The sequence below is a fragment of the Streptopelia decaocto genome, assembly GCF_964273445.1.
Source record: "Streptopelia decaocto genome assembly, chromosome: 3".
In the NCBI taxonomy this organism is placed as follows: Eukaryota; Metazoa; Chordata; class Aves; order Columbiformes; family Columbidae; genus Streptopelia; species Streptopelia decaocto.
Window position 1 is genome coordinate 121442966 of NC_138656.1, and position 14195 is coordinate 121457160.

The 14195-nt window shown below is 62.2% G+C and overlaps 2 protein-coding genes across 6 annotated transcripts in view; one reads left to right on the forward strand and one right to left on the reverse strand.

Moving 5' to 3' along the window:
* The window catches only part of IFT172 (intraflagellar transport 172), a 40450-nt gene extending 34657 nt beyond the window's left edge, over nucleotides 1–5793 (reverse strand). The window contains exons 1-6 of the mRNA XM_082047301.1: nucleotides 5691–5793; nucleotides 5389–5532; nucleotides 5196–5308; nucleotides 4740–4779; nucleotides 1915–1980; nucleotides 1465–1544 (exon numbers count right to left, since the gene is read on the reverse strand). Coding sequence (XP_081903427.1) covers nucleotides 1465–1544; nucleotides 1915–1980; nucleotides 4740–4779; nucleotides 5196–5308; nucleotides 5389–5532; nucleotides 5691–5729 — 482 coding nt within the window. The 5' untranslated portion in view covers nucleotides 5730–5793. The remainder of the gene's footprint in view (nucleotides 1–1464; nucleotides 1545–1914; nucleotides 1981–4739; nucleotides 4780–5195; nucleotides 5309–5388; nucleotides 5533–5690) is intronic.
* A 136-nt stretch (nucleotides 5794–5929) lies between these two features.
* LOC309437908 (low density lipoprotein receptor adapter protein 1-like) lies at nucleotides 5930–13932 on the forward strand. Of its 5 annotated transcripts, XR_014183675.1 has the most exons (10): nucleotides 5930–6061; nucleotides 8961–9103; nucleotides 10023–10135; nucleotides 11119–11233; nucleotides 11611–11683; nucleotides 12165–12277; nucleotides 12351–12997; nucleotides 13182–13228; nucleotides 13563–13603; nucleotides 13727–13772. XR_014183675.1 is itself a non-coding variant. In XM_082048732.1 (9 exons), the coding sequence occupies exons 1-9, from the start codon at nucleotides 5977–5979 to the stop codon at nucleotides 13882–13884; spliced, it is 888 nt and encodes a 295-aa protein (XP_081904858.1). In that variant the 5' UTR covers nucleotides 5930–5976; the 3' UTR covers nucleotides 13885–13932. The 5 variants fall into 5 exon arrangements, 2 of the variants coding, with proteins under 2 accessions (XP_081904858.1, XP_081904859.1); XR_014183673.1 differs by having other exon boundaries at nucleotides 12351–13228; nucleotides 13566–13603; nucleotides 13727–13791; XR_014183674.1 differs by having other exon boundaries at nucleotides 12351–13228; nucleotides 13727–13788.
* The last annotated feature ends 263 nt before the right edge of the window (nucleotides 13933–14195 follow it).

A 14195-nucleotide genomic window follows, 5' to 3' on the forward strand; every position in this document is an offset into this window, starting at 1 on the left:
AAAGACAAGCTGGGTGATGAACACAAGATCTAATACCTGTTTTGGTGTCTGTAAAAACAAAGCAGACACAAGAATGGAGAGTGGCCAGTGGCCAGTTAAGTATCTTCAGCACATAGAATCTCAATAACCAACTTTTTACATCACTAAGATACAGACAGACTAAGTAACCTTAAGCGGAATAATGACTATACACACAATTTCTTATAGCAAGGTCTATCAAACAACGGCTCTAGAAGTGAGGCTGGAAGTTGTGACACCACAAATCCCTAAAAGCAACAGAATTTAGAGAAATAAAATCTGGACAAACACTCCAGGCCCAAGTCTGTTATTTGTAGCATTAATGTCTTGTGTATTTCTTGACACAGCAAGCAGGAGAGAGCAAGGAAGAAGAAACAGGCCTGAAGTAATGCACCCAGGAAGAACACCTTTTGATGCTGATTCAAGTGCAGAATACAAATTCTGTTAACACCGTAACAATCCAGCAATCACACATCTGCCTTCTGGAGGAGAGGAGAGGAGAGGAGAGGAGAGGAGAGGAGAGGAGAGGAGAGGAGAGGAGAGGAGAGGACAGGAGAGGAGAGGAGAAGAGAGGAGAGGAGAGGAGAGGAGAGGAGAGGAGAGGAGAGGAGAGGAGAGGAGAGGAGAGGAGAGGAGAGGAGAGGAGAGGAGAGGAGAGGAGAGGAGAGGAGAGGAGAGGAGAGGACAGGAGAGGAGAGGAGAAGAGAGGAGAGGAGAGGAGAGGAGAGGAGAGGAGAGGAGAGGAGAGGAGAGGAGAGGAGAGGAGAGGAGAGGAGAGGAGAGGAGAGGAGAGGAGAGGAGAGGAGAGGAGAGGGGAAACGGAAACCCTCCGGAAAGGAGGCAAAGCGGACGGACTTCGGGGGTCTGCCCAGCCACGGCGGCTCAGAGTCCCAGACCAGCTGCAGGTTTCCTAAATTGCTTTAGCACTCAAAACCCAGAATGACACCATTTAGTGAAAGTCCCACTGCTAGGATTGTAACATATGTTACGCTTTTTTGGTAAAGGACACTAAAGTAGTTAAAATGAAATCTTAATTAAAATAATTTAAAATTGCACTTTATGGTTATTTTTCTAATTATAGTCTTCCCACAATTTTATCTGGCGGAATATTTTTACTTTTTTGAGCCCTTAAACTTGACTAATGTTAGTGATTAGCTAGATGAAGCTATCAAATTTATTCTCTCTAAAGTCATGGATTCCAATAAATCAACGTAGGTAAGTAATCTCGTGGAACTTGCATCCTGAAATGTCCCTGAGGGGCAACCAAACTGCACGGGGCAGTGCGGTAGGGCCCGGTGTCACCTCCTAGGAATGGACTCCTCTGGGAAGCACAGTGTTTTATTATCTCAACCAGAACCGCCGGCAGACACGCCGGCACCCCCTGGCACCCCGCTACGCCAGGGCCAGCAGCCGCTGGACGCCGAGCCCACGCCACGCCGTACTCACTTGGAAGTCAGCGACACCACGTAGGAGTCCGTCCCATAGATGGTAGAAGACTTGTTGTTCTTTGTGTTGGCTAAACGGACCTGAGAAAGAGAATCCGATCAGCGTTGGTTCTGTCTGCCGAACGCGCGTTTCCCCGGTGTAACGTCCCGGGCCGCCCGGTGTCAGAAACCACGGAGGCCCATCGCTCTGCCGCAGCTGGACGAGATGGGGAAAAGGTGGAGTCACGCTTCCACGTTTCTGGAAAGGCTCCGGAAAAGGATCAAACAATCCAGTAGAGCCTCCAAGGACTAACTGGGAGCCAGAAGATAGAAGTCAGAGGTGTGAGCCCTTGGTTGCTGTTCCATGCCCCGTGTCACAACCCAACAGCTCCCACCCCACAGCCCAGGTGCTTGTGGGCCTCGGTAGCCCCCACGTGGAAAAGAACATCAGGCAAATAACAGGTTTCTCTACCTTTCCCTCAGCAAGCCCAAAGACGATGATATTCTCCGCTGGCCACGACAAGCAGGTCACGGCACTCTGCCAAAGAAGGGGTGAAAGGAGAGATAAGAGCTCCAGCCCACCTACCCTCCTGCCCCACTGCGACATCAGACAGCCCAGGAACAGCGAGACCACCCAGACCGAGAGGAGAGGGGGAGAGGGGGAGGGAGAGGGGGAGGGGGAGGGGGAGGGGGAGGGAGAGGGGGAGGGGGTGGGAGAGGGAGAGGGAGAGGGAGAGGGAGAGGGAGAGGGAGAGGGAGAGGGAGAGGGAGAGGGAGAGGGAGAGGGAGAGGGAGAGGGAGAGGGAGAGGGAGAGGGAGAGGGAGAGGAGGCATTTGGACAGACCTTAAAGTAGGACTGAGGCCCTCCAAGCTGAATCTTAAACTAGATAGCAGTGAGCTAGGGTCGTGCTGGGCTCAGAGCTGGGCTCTGAGGGGCTAAAGCAGGGCATCGGGTGCAGCCAATGTGTTGTGCACGGAGGCCCTTCTGAGAGGATTACTCATTGATTGGATCTGTGGTTTTCCACGTGCTACTGTTGAATGTACAAAATCATGGCTATCTAAAAAGATTTTTTTTGCAGCAAGTATAAAACATACAAAGAATTTGACTCCACTGGCTTCTGTAATAGATATGAGAATATTTGTACATTGGATCTTCATTTGATGATCAGAAATAGTCTCTATCTTTTCATTTACAAGAAAGATGGTTATCAGATGCCACCAAGTAGGTCAGGTAGAACAGGTTCAATAAATACAAACCAAAGGTATTCTCAAATGTGAGGTGGGTGTCAGGATGAATAAAGCTGACCACCAAACCCACCTGTAAGAGAGGCCCAAGAGCGCTAATGGAAGTGTTTCCCATTCAAACTGAAGAACTCCGGTCACTAAGAAGGCTGGTGTTTGGCACTGTGCCACCAGCACCCTCTCCAGCCCATCTCTTCCATTTTAAGCATCTGGACCTGCTTCAAGCACACATACAACCCTCACTTCTTCATCTCACCTTCTATCCCCCATTCTTACCACTCCCATCAGCAAACACAGCTGAAATCAGATACAAAATGTCCCCGGATACTTAAGCTGCTCATAATTTACATCTAGCCAACAACCAAGACCCAGTTTTTATTACGCCTGGTTCCCAGACTTCCATGTATTTCCCTCATTATCGGCCAGACCCTCATTTTCAGTCTGACACAACCACAGGCAGCTTGGAAACCAGCGCCGCAGCGCGGGAACGTGCTCGGCCGTGAGCGCAGACAGCGAGCGCGCACGTGTCCTGACCGTGCAGGACCCTGCTGGCCAGCGGAGCACAGCATGTGCACGAGTGCCCAGCAGGTTTTACAAGTGGCAAGACAGGGAAAGAGCTCAATAAATGATCTCTTACATTGACTGAACTCACCAAAAAATTGTAAATATCAATACTTAGTTACAGGAGAAAACTGAACACAGTGGTAAGAAACCACACATATAGCATTAGAAAAAATAAAGGATGTATCATGACAGAAATGGTAGAGAACGCATGGAGAAAATGACAGAATAGAGAAAGGAGAAATGAACCAGCACACGGGCACACCGAGCGCTGCGGGCGCCGTGCAGGCGTCTCGGCCCCGCCAGGAGCGCGGGCACAGCGCGACCCAGCCGGCCCGCGCCGCAGGACAGCGGAACCGCCCCCCGAGGCCACAGACCCGCATGGACAAACACCATGTTCAACCACGTCCCCCCTCCTCACATCGCCCACTCCAGCGCCAGGACCGCCCGGCACGGCAGCTCAGCCATGCAGGAGCAAGGCTGATCAACAGCTTCCTCGCAGCGGAACTACGTGGGTTCTGCTCCTGCAGCCCCGAGCGAGTGTCCAGAGGGCAGAGGGGCCTCCCAGCCGGCCCAGGAGCGGCCGCAGCGGCGGGCAGGACCCGCGCTGAGCTGCGAGGCTGGGGCTGCTCCTCGCCCGCGGGCGCAGGGACAGCCTGGCTCAGAAACCCCAGCAGCTCCATCGGAGCAGCTCCCCCGTGTCTTCTGCAGCTTTGGCCCAGCAGGATGATTCCTCCCAGCTGGTACTGGCTACTTCAGGGGCCTACCTAGCAGAGCACTTCTCTGGGGCCATGGTGTGGTGGCACCTGGCTGGAAAGCCCAGGGTGGCTGCTGGACATTTGCTCCTGAAGGTAAAAGAAGCAGCCAGTGCACTGCGTTTTCTCATACGGGTGGCTTTCTATGCAAGGAATTTACAACACCTTTTCCTTTTCCAGATACTTGCACCAGCCTCAGGACAGTCCTTGCCAGAGACCCCCTGAGCAGACCGCTCTGCGACACTCGCAGGCAGAGCTAGTGCAGAACAGGAGGAGGAACGAGGAGATAACCCGACTGAAATGACAAACCCAAGGCCTTCGAACATGTGGAACTGCGCAGTTTGACTGAACTCTGCACACTTCATAATTGATTAATAAGGAATCTTGAGGCTTAGAGTTGTTTGGCTCAGAGTCTCTTCTACATTTCCTTTTCAACTCCCTTAAAACATTCTGTCCTCTGATGCCTAAAGTAGTCCCCAAAGTTTTGTAATCGACTGCACTGATCATTCAATAATGAATTACTGTGTTGTACCCAGGCATAATGAGGACTCCGAAGCTTGGCAAGTAGTACATGCCTCAAAATCTAGAGATCATCTTAGAATCCACTTGTACCTTTTGGAGATCAAGTACGACTGACAGTCTGGCCAAGTACACCTGACAGCATGAGCAGACAGACTCTAATTGTCTTTATCCTACGTATGCTGGAGACAACGGAGTTAAACAGGAGTCTGGGTCTCACCGTTTGGATGAACTTGTTGCATATCACCTTCTTGTCACCCCTGCAGAAAAAGGCAGACAAAAACGACTATCAGCAAAGGTAGTACCGCTGTCCTTTCTGGTTACCCTACTGTTCGTCTTGTCTGGTTTAGTATCGCCAAAGACAGGCCATTTAAGCTTTGTACGCTGGTTGTCTATCACAAGCCAGCTTCACCCTGGACACTTTTTAAAAGGCAGCTTCGGAGTTTGCAGGATTGACGAGCCGCCCCTCTGAGCAGCTGTCGCACACCGCGGGCCAGCAGACGGGGCTGGAGAGGCCGGGGGGGCCGCGGCTCCACAGCCATGGGGGGCGCAGCACCGGCAGCCAGCGCGGGCGGGCTCGCACGGGCCCTGCTGGGGCAAACCCCGCTACCGCTCCCACGGAAACCGAGCGGCTCCCCCGCGCAGCCCAGCGCTGAGCACACGGGCCCGGGCTCACCACTCCTCCCCGATCCGGTACACGTAGACGATGTTGTCGGTCTGGCCGATGGCGATTTTGGTGGAGTCCGGGGAGAAGGCCATGCCCCTGACCGCGTAGCTCTTCCTGCCGTACTGCGGGAGGACGGCGGTGAGCGCGGGGAGCCCGGCCCGCCGCCCCCCCGGGCCCGCCCGGCCCTGCCCCGGGCCCTCACCCTGGCGTCCGCGGGCTTGGTGGAGAACTTGTCGCGCCGCTCGCCCTGCTCGTCGTACAGCAGCACCACCCGCTCCGCGGTGCACACGGCGAACCGGGCGCTGCTGGCGGACCAGGCCATGCAGGTCACCCGCGCCGGCCCGTCCTGCGGACACACACGGCTCAGCACGGCCCGACCGCCCCCCGGCCCGCGGGACACACACGGCTCAGCACGGCCCGACCGCCCCCCGGCCCGTCCTGGGGACGCACACGGCTCAGCACGGCCCCAGCCCGGCCCGCCCCCCCCGCCGCCCCCGGCCCGACCTGCGGGGCCAGCAGCGTCCGCACGTGCCGCAGCTGCATCGCGCCGGGGCCGGGAAGACACCGGGACAGACACCGGGACAGACACCGGGACCGGGACAGACACCGGGACAGACACCGGGACCGGATCGCGCTCCCGCCGCCGCCGGGCCCCCCTGGCCCCGCCCCCCGTTGCCTTGGCAACCCCAGCGCCTCCGCCGCTGCTGACGTCAGCGCGCCGAGCGCATTGGCGGCCGGTCCCCCCGCGGCCCCGGTACCGGCAGCGCTCGGGCTCGGCTGCGGCTCCGCCATGGAAGCGCTGCGGGCGGCGGGGCGCGCCGTGCTGCGGAGCCCGCGCCTCGCCCGGCACGGCCTGGGACTCCGCCGGCGGCGCAGTGAGTGCGGGGAGCGGGCGGGGGCCGGGCCGGGCCGGGCTCACCTGCGGCGCGGAGCCCGCGGCTCCGTCCGGTCGGACGGGGTGGGGAGCGGTGTGGGGCACGGCTGCGGCCGTGGCCTGGGGCGGCGGGGGAGCTGTGGGCAGGCTGTGGCGGTGCCCGTGGACAGGCGGTGGGTCGGTGTGCCGGTGGGTCGGTGTGCCGGTGGGTCGGTGTGCCGGTGGGTCGGTGGTGGTGGATTGGTGGGTCGGTGGCGGTGGGTCGGTGGGGCTGTGGGAAGGCTGTGGCGGTGGATCAGTGGGTTGGTGGCGGTGGGTCGGTGGATCGGTGTGTCGGTGGGTCGGTGGATCGGTGGGTCGGTGGCGGTGGGTCGGTGGCGGTGGGTCGGTGGGTCGGTGGGTCAGTGGCGGTGGATCGGTGGGTCGGTGGCGGTGGATTGGTGGGTCGGTGGGGCTGTGGGAAGGCTGTGGCAGTGGATCGGTGGGTTGGTGGCAGTGGGTCGGTGGGGCTGTGCCCAGGCTGTGGCGGTGCCCGTGGACAGGCTGTGTGGCAGTGGCGGTGGGTTGGTGGGGCTGTGAGACAGTGGCTATGCCTGTGGACAGGCTGTGGGCTGCCTCCCCGCCGCCTGGTCCCTGCACGCTCCCCTGCCTGCAGCCTCTTGCCCCACTTCTGAATTGAGGCCACTCACACGGGCAGGCTGAAGGGCTGCGGGTGGCTGTGGCGGGCAGTGCCAGAGCGAGCCGTGCCCCGGCTGTGGTGGGTGGCGGGCAGTGCCAGAGCGAGCCGTGCCCCGGCTGTGGCAGGCAGTGCCAGAGCGAGCCGTGCCTCGGCTGTGGCGGGCAGTGCCAGAGCTCGCTGTGCTCCGGCTGTGGCGGGCAGTGCCGGAGGGAGCCGTGCCCCGGCTGTGGCGGGCAGTGCCGGAGGGAGCGGTGCCCCGGCTGTGGCAGGCAGTGCCGGAGCGAGCCGTGCCCCGGCTGTGGCGGGCAGTGCTGGAGGGAGCCGTGCCCCGGCTGTGGTGGGTGGCGGGCAGTGCCGGAGGGAGCCGTGCCCCGGCTGTGGCGGGCAGTGCCGGAGGGAGCCGTGCCCCGGCTGTGGCGGGCAGTGCCGGAGCGAGCCGTGCCCCGGCTGTGGGCGCCCTCCCCAGCCCGAGCAGCCCTTGGCCTCCCTGAGCCGCTGTGCCCGGTGCCCGGCAGGTGCGGACACGGGTGCGGTGAGCGTGTCGGGCCCGCGCTGGCGCGCTGCAGGGGCTGCTGTGCTGTCGGCGGCACAGCTGATCCATCCGGGCCCCACGGACTCAGCCCTGTGCAGCAGGAGCGCTGCGCCTGGGCCTCCTCAGTCACGGCTGCTCGACGGCTCTGGCAGCCCCGGCACAGTGCCCTTCCGCCTGGGGCAGGGGTCCGCGATGCCTGCATGGGACCACGTGGGTTCCCTGGTAGTTGTCATTTGTGCCCGAGTGTGCTGCGCAAATAAGGTCTCCTGATTTCCCTGTGGGTTTGGGCTCTTACAGTTGCAAGTCAGAGCCTTCTGCAAGTGTGCCAGTAATGTTCAGGGAGCTAATCCCAGGAAAGAAGTGAAAAATAACCTTGAAAAGTGTGAGCTTAGTGTGAACAGTAGATACCTAGGCAGTTCCCAGCGAAGTGCACAAGCCTGGGTTTTATAGCAGAGCGAGTAACCCCCGTGTCCCTGCTCCTTCTCTGCGGCCTGAGTCCCCAGGAAGAGAGGGACTGTGCCTCCCTGTGTCAGCCCTTCTGCATGTCCCCTCTCTCACCATCCATGTGCTCTTTGGGATTTGAGGTAAGTAAATGTGTGATAACACCTGCTTCAGCTCTCCGTGAAAATTATCACCGGGAAGCGCGTGGCACAAGAGAGTTGTTCCTTTGTGTGTGCACACTAGTCTGAAAACTGAAGCTTTTCTTGGATGAGAGTGAACTTTCTGCTTTGTCTCGGGGAGCAGAGGTCACCCCGCGGGGCTCTGCCTGCCGGGGCACGGGGGTCAGGACGCGTCTCCCGCCAGCGCCCCCGCGGCGCGGAACAGCACCCGCTGAAACGGGCTGGATTCTGAAGGACGTGCAGGGCTGAGCACTGTGCCTGGGGAACCTTTCTTGAGTGAGCAGACGCTGCCTGTTGTTTGGTTTGGTTTGTATTTCTTGACTGCAGCAATGAGTTTTGAGAAGAGAGGGCACAGGAAACAGAAGCCAGGGCCCCTTTAATTCTGTGACCTGTAAAGTAAGGCACGTGGGAGCTGTCTTCCCTCTGTGCATTGGAGTTCATCCACAACTGTGTTTTCCTGGAAGCTAGTTTGTGTGCTTGAAACACTATTCTGAGCTCTTCCTTGACACAGAACCTTTGTGGTGCAGCTGCTTCGCAGTCCCCTCAGCCGGGCTGTGCGTGCTGGGTGAGCTGCCCCGGCGTCCTGCTGCTGCCAGCGGCGGTCGCCAGAGGCTTTGGCCTTGGTTGCACAAGGACGCTTGGGGATTTTGATCTGCGTGTGGCAGCAAATGCTGCTGCTCCTGAGACGTGCCAGCAGCTAAGGGGCTGAGATTAATGCAGTGCAGAGAACATCCTGCTTGCAGTGAAACAGATGAGACCCAGGAATGCAAGGTTTCTGCAGCCAGCAGTGAACATTGCAGCATCCGAGGCCCTGTGCAGATCTGCAGGGGCTCGCTGTCTGTGCCGACAGAGCCTGGACCTCCAGGGATGGAGGACTAAAGCTTTGAGGGTGAACTGTCCTCTTGTGTTGTTCCCCTTCCAAGAACGTGACAGCCAGGAGCGTGTCCTGCTGAGCGAGGCGGCGGCGCCGCTGCTGGGAGCCGCGGAGCTGCAGCGGAGCAGAGGGGCTGTGCTGGGGCGAGCCGCGCGGCCGCCGGCCTGTGGCTTCTAAGGCATTTTGTCTTTGCAGAGCTTCCTGAGAGCTGGGCCGACATGCAGGAGCCACTGCTAGAGGGGATGTGCTTCACGCTCAAGTACCTAGGCATGACGCTGGTAGAAAAACCCAAAGGAGAAGACATGGCTGCTGCTGCCATCCGCAGGATCGTGGCCACGGTGAGAGCTGGCGCTGTGCCGAGATGGAGGAGAGCCCATTCAGAGCCCAGCCCTGGGAAGTGTCGGGTCCCAGCCCTGACCCCCGAGGGACCGCGCTGTCCCCAGAGGAGGGCGGGGTGCGGGAGGCTCCGCCCGTGTGCGGGGAGGGCGGGGTGCGGGAGGCTCCGCCCGTGTGCGGGGAGGGCGGGGTGCGGGCGGCTCCGCCCGTGTGCGGGGAGGGCGGATTGCCGGAGGCTCCGCCCGTGTGCGGGGAGGGCAGATTGCCGGAGGCTCCGCCCGTGTGCGGGGAGGGCGGGGTGCGGGAGGCTCCGCCCGTGTGCGGGGAGGGCGGGGTGCGGGAGGCTCCGCCCGTGTGCGGGGAGGGCGGGGTGCGGGAGGCTCCGCCCGTGTGCGGGGAGGGCGGGGTGCGGGAGGCTCCGCCCGTGTGCGGGGAGGGCGGGGTGCGGGAGGCTCCGCCCGTGTGCGGGGAGGGCGGGGTGCGGGCGGCTCCGCCCGTGTGCGGGGAGGGCGGGGTGCGGGAGGCTCCGCCCGTGTGCGGGGAGGGCGGAGTGCGGGAGGCTCCGCCCGTGTGCGGGGAGGGCGGGGTGCGGGAGGCTCCGCCCGTGTGCCGGGGAACGCGGCCGCCGCTGCCCGCTGCCGCACCGCCCACAGGAGCAGAGCTGTGCCTGTCTCAGCCTGGAGGGGAGGTGGGGACCGTCCTTCCCCATGTGCATGGCAGCAGTGTAAACGGATTCCAGGGGTGTTCTGTGCAGGACGTGCCTGATCTCCAGGCTCTGCTTTCCCATCCCTGCACCAGGAGCCTTTGCAGCAAGGGTCCAAGTGGGTGGCCTTCATACAGAGTCTGGGGGACTCCTCCCAGCAAGGGGGATGAAGACCCTTGCCAGATCTGCACAGGTGTCTGGTGTCTCCCCACTGCCAGGCACGGGTGGGAGCTCGCAAGTTCCAGAAGGTGATTCTGACGGTGTCTCCAAGGGGCATCTCGCTGCAGGATGCAGACACGAAGGAGATGGTTGAGAACATCTCCATCTACAGGTGGGCACGGCGTGTGGAGGGCCGGGCTGTTCCACAGCGGCTGCCGGGGAGGGCCGGGCCTTTTGTCAGCGCTACCTCCCGGTTCAGATCTTCCTTGGGCTCCGTGGGGCCCATGTCCCCTCCCTGCTGTGCCCCACAGCCCTGCTGGGCTGAACCCCGGGGCCCATGTCCCCTCCCTGCCGTGCCCCACAGCCCTGCTGGGCTGAACCCCGGGGCCCATGTCCCCTCCCTGCCGTGCCACACAGCCCTGCTGGGCTGAGCACAGGCAGGGTCCTGGGCGGCCTCGAGTCCTGGGTCGGTCCGTCTGTCTGTTCCCCGGCCCTGCTTGTCTCTTCTGGCACTCAAGCGGGATGTCGATGGCGGGGAAGCCCCAGACAGGGCAGGACTGCATGTCTGCCTCTCCCTGACACAGGGGCCCCGTTCTGGCTGCCAGGGCACGGGGCTGCCATGGGCTGCAGCTTTCTCGGGCTGGCTACAGGCAGCTGCTGCGGGTTCTTTCACTGCTGCCGGGGCTGCTTCGGCTGGGCAGGTGTCTGGGTGTGAGGGAAGCACGGCTGCAGGCTACTGACTAGATGGGAGCCGGAGACAGGACACGTATTCCGTGCAAAATTTGGGTCTTAGCACTAGAGCTGATGTGCCAAGGCAGACCATCCCGCTGCCTGGCTCCAATTGTGTCCTTGGAAGCAGTCACCCACCCCTCTGTGCTCCTTTTGTCTCAGCGCTTGGGTTCCTACGTTGGGTTGAACTGTGCACCCCAGGACCGAGGGGCACGCTGGGCAGCGCAGGAGGGGCTGCCCGTGGGTGCCGGGATCTCCGACGCTGCCGGGCAGGCTCTGGCCCTCGCTGTGGGGTCGGGCTGCCTGACCCTCCGGGGCAGGTGGAAGCCGGAGGCTGCCAGCACTGCTTGTGGGTGTGCTGGGAGCGCAGCAGGAGGCCTGTGCTGGGGTTCCTGGCTGCCCTGAGCAGCTCCTTTCTGCCCGCAGGATCTCCTACTGCACAACAGACAAGCTGCAGAACAAAGTCTTCGCTTACGTCGCCCAGAGCCAGCACAGCGGGGCGCTGGAGTGCCATGCCTTCCTCTCGCCCAAGAAGAAGATCGTAAGCACTTCCCGTCTGCTCTTGGCTCCATGAGGTAAGGGTGGGAGCACGGGCCTTCATTCTCCACCGTCACACAGAGAAGTCTGTGCGCCTCAGCTGGGAACGGAGCCGGGGACACGTGCACTCACAGGCTGCGAGGCAGGTGGGGAGCAACAGGAGGTTCTTCTGTCCCAGCTCCCCTCGGGTCTCCTCCTGGGGACGGCTGCCCCCCACGGACAGACAGACACAGCACCGAGCTCTGGCCTTCTGGGTGTGCTCTGCAGAGAAAGGCAGCGGGGGGCCTGGCGGCTCTCAGATCCCGCGGCACTGGGGCTGGCCTGGCTTGAGGGCCCAGATGGAAGCAGAACGCAGACATTCCTTCTCTTTCTCATGCACAGGCCCAGGCCGTGACTCTGACCGTGGCCCAGGCCTTCCAGATGGCACTGGACCTCTGGGAAGCAGCGCACGCAGGTAGGAGGCGCTGAGGTCAGTGTCTGCAGCGTGGGAGCCTGCGGGGCTCCTGGAGGAGCTGGTGAAACACCACGCAGGGGAGCGCTGTCCCTGCTGCCGGTCTCTGCACCGCCCCACGCGGGGACCCTGCCCCTGGCCGGGGTGGGGGGTGTCCCTGCTGCCGGTCTCTGCACCGCCCCACGCGGGGACCCTGCCCCTGGCCGGGGTGGGGGGTGTCCCTGCTGCCGGTCTCTGCACTGCCCCACACGGGAACCCTGCCCCTGGCCGGGGTGGGGGGTGTCCCTGCTCCCCACACTCTCTTCGCATTGCTGAGCTGTAGCAGAGCGCAGGGCCCTGCGGAACCTGCCCTGAGCAGAGATCTCGCACCCGTGTCTGCACCCTGCCCAGCACAGCACGTCCCGTGCCCACAGTCCTGCCTGTGCTTCCCCGCTGGGCCTTCTCCAGGCTGCAGGCACTAACAGCTGCTTTTGCCCTGTCCCAGGCTCTAGGCAGGAACAGCCCCTTCACCCTTCATGTGCCCTGGAGAGCAGTGAGCCCAGCAGACCAAGTGAGCCAGGCCCCCCGGGGAGCCCTCCCTTCAGGCACCAGTTTGGGGTACAGTATGCGCCAGTCTGGCCCGTGCCCGGGGCTGTCTCGCATTAGGGCAGGAATAGTAACCCTTACCCAGCTCCCTCCTGGCCTTGCAGGACCGTGCGGACACCCGTGCGGCCTCCCTGCGCTCGGCAGCCGGACGCGAAGGGGACCCTGCGCTCTCACGAGGCAGGCGCGGTCCCCAGGCGGCCCTGGCTCCGGGAGCTGTTGGGCCCAGCTCTGCTGCAGCCCTCAGCCCTGCTCTGCTGGCACTGTCAAACGGGGTGCTGGGACCTGCTCTGCACCCTCGCTGCCCTGGCTGGGGATGAGACTCTGTCTCTAGAGGAGAGGACCCTTTGGTCATCATCCCACCACCCTGTCCCTCTGCACTATACCTGCTGCATGTCCAGAGCCAGGCAGAGCATTGCGGTGCTGCCGGTCTCACTGTGTCCTGCCCGGGAGCCCCTGGATGCCCAGTCCGTGGCCTCGCGGTGCCAGCACTGGCCCGGCCTGGCAGTGGTGGCTGCTGGCAGCCTGCTCCGGGTGGTTGTCTGCCCGTCTCTCCAGCTACAAGCTGCGCTCACCCTGCTCTCGGCTGTGTGCAGGACCTGTCTCGCCTTGTTCCCCACTCACAGCCTGTGCTGGGGGCTCTCCTGGCTGGAGGGGATGCGGGGACAGCCGTGGTCTCTCCCGTGCGTGGCTGTGTGCCTGAGCGCCAGGGATTTCAGCAGCCCGGCCCTGCAGGTGCCACCTCTGCCCCTGCTGCCTCTGGGCACCCTTGGGGCCGTGCCTGGTGGGTCACCGTGTCCTGTGAAGGGGCCGGGGGCTGCCCTGCTGCTCCCGAACAGGCGCTGGGCAGCCTGGCCCCGCTCCTGGCAGAGCCCTGCCCAGGCAGGGGGGTGTCAGACAGGTTTGTTTTGTTTGCCAGGAGGAGGAAGAGGAGGAGGAAGATAACATCAGTGAAACCTTATCTGGGTAGGTGGTGAGCTGCTGCTTGTATTCGGGGATCTCTCTGGTGAACCCTGTCTTGTTTCCCTCTTTGTACCCCACGCAAGGGGAGCTGCTGGGGCCACCCGCATGGTGGGAGCATGGAGATCTGGTGAAATGTCAGCCCTTGGTACACAGTGCTCTTCATGGGAAGGAGACGTGGCTTTGCAGTGTTGGGACAGGCTGGCCTGGGGAAAGGGTTTGGTAGCAAGTGCACTCTGAGTGCCTGGCACTGCCGTGCCAGCGCTGCCGCGGTCACGAGCGTGCTGCAGCTCAGCAGGTCCTGCGTGGGGCATGATGTGCTCTCTGTTTTCTTCCAAAGCAGCATGGAGGAGCTGGGGAGGGGAGCCCACAGCCCAGCAGGTAAGTTCCTTCCTTCAGTGTCCCCTGAAGGGTGGGGGTCGATGGCTCTGCTTCCCCACAGGCTGTGCTGTGTTCCCCACCACACATCTCATGGACCAGGTCTTCCTCCCTCTTGCTTTTCAGAGTCAGCACTTCTCGTGCCCAGCGCGAGCTCTCCCATGGCGCAGCTGCTGTGCCACCGCCTGGGGCAGCCCCCGGACAGCTGGAAGGGGCCAGGAGGGGCTGGTGGCCTCCCCACAGCTGGCCCCAGGACTGCCGGCCCCAGGACTCCCCTGGGCTAAGCCACATCTCTGCAACGACGGACCAGCCACTCAGGATTCACCCTGTGCCTGCCCCGGGCCAGACTGTGCCTGCCCCTGCCCCGGCGCTGCCCAGCGGGCACGGGCTCTGCTGGCACCACCGCACGCAGCGCACAGGCCGCGACGCGCTCCTTGTCCCGCTCTCCGCCTGCATGACCCGCTTCAAGCCGCAGCTGCTCCAGCTCGGGCCGGGCACCGGCCCTCCTCGCTCTGCCCGTCCCAGCGCACGCGGAGCCGCCCCAAGCGCTCCAAGCATGCAGACGCAGCCGCCAGCGCTTCCCAGGCTGCCTGCG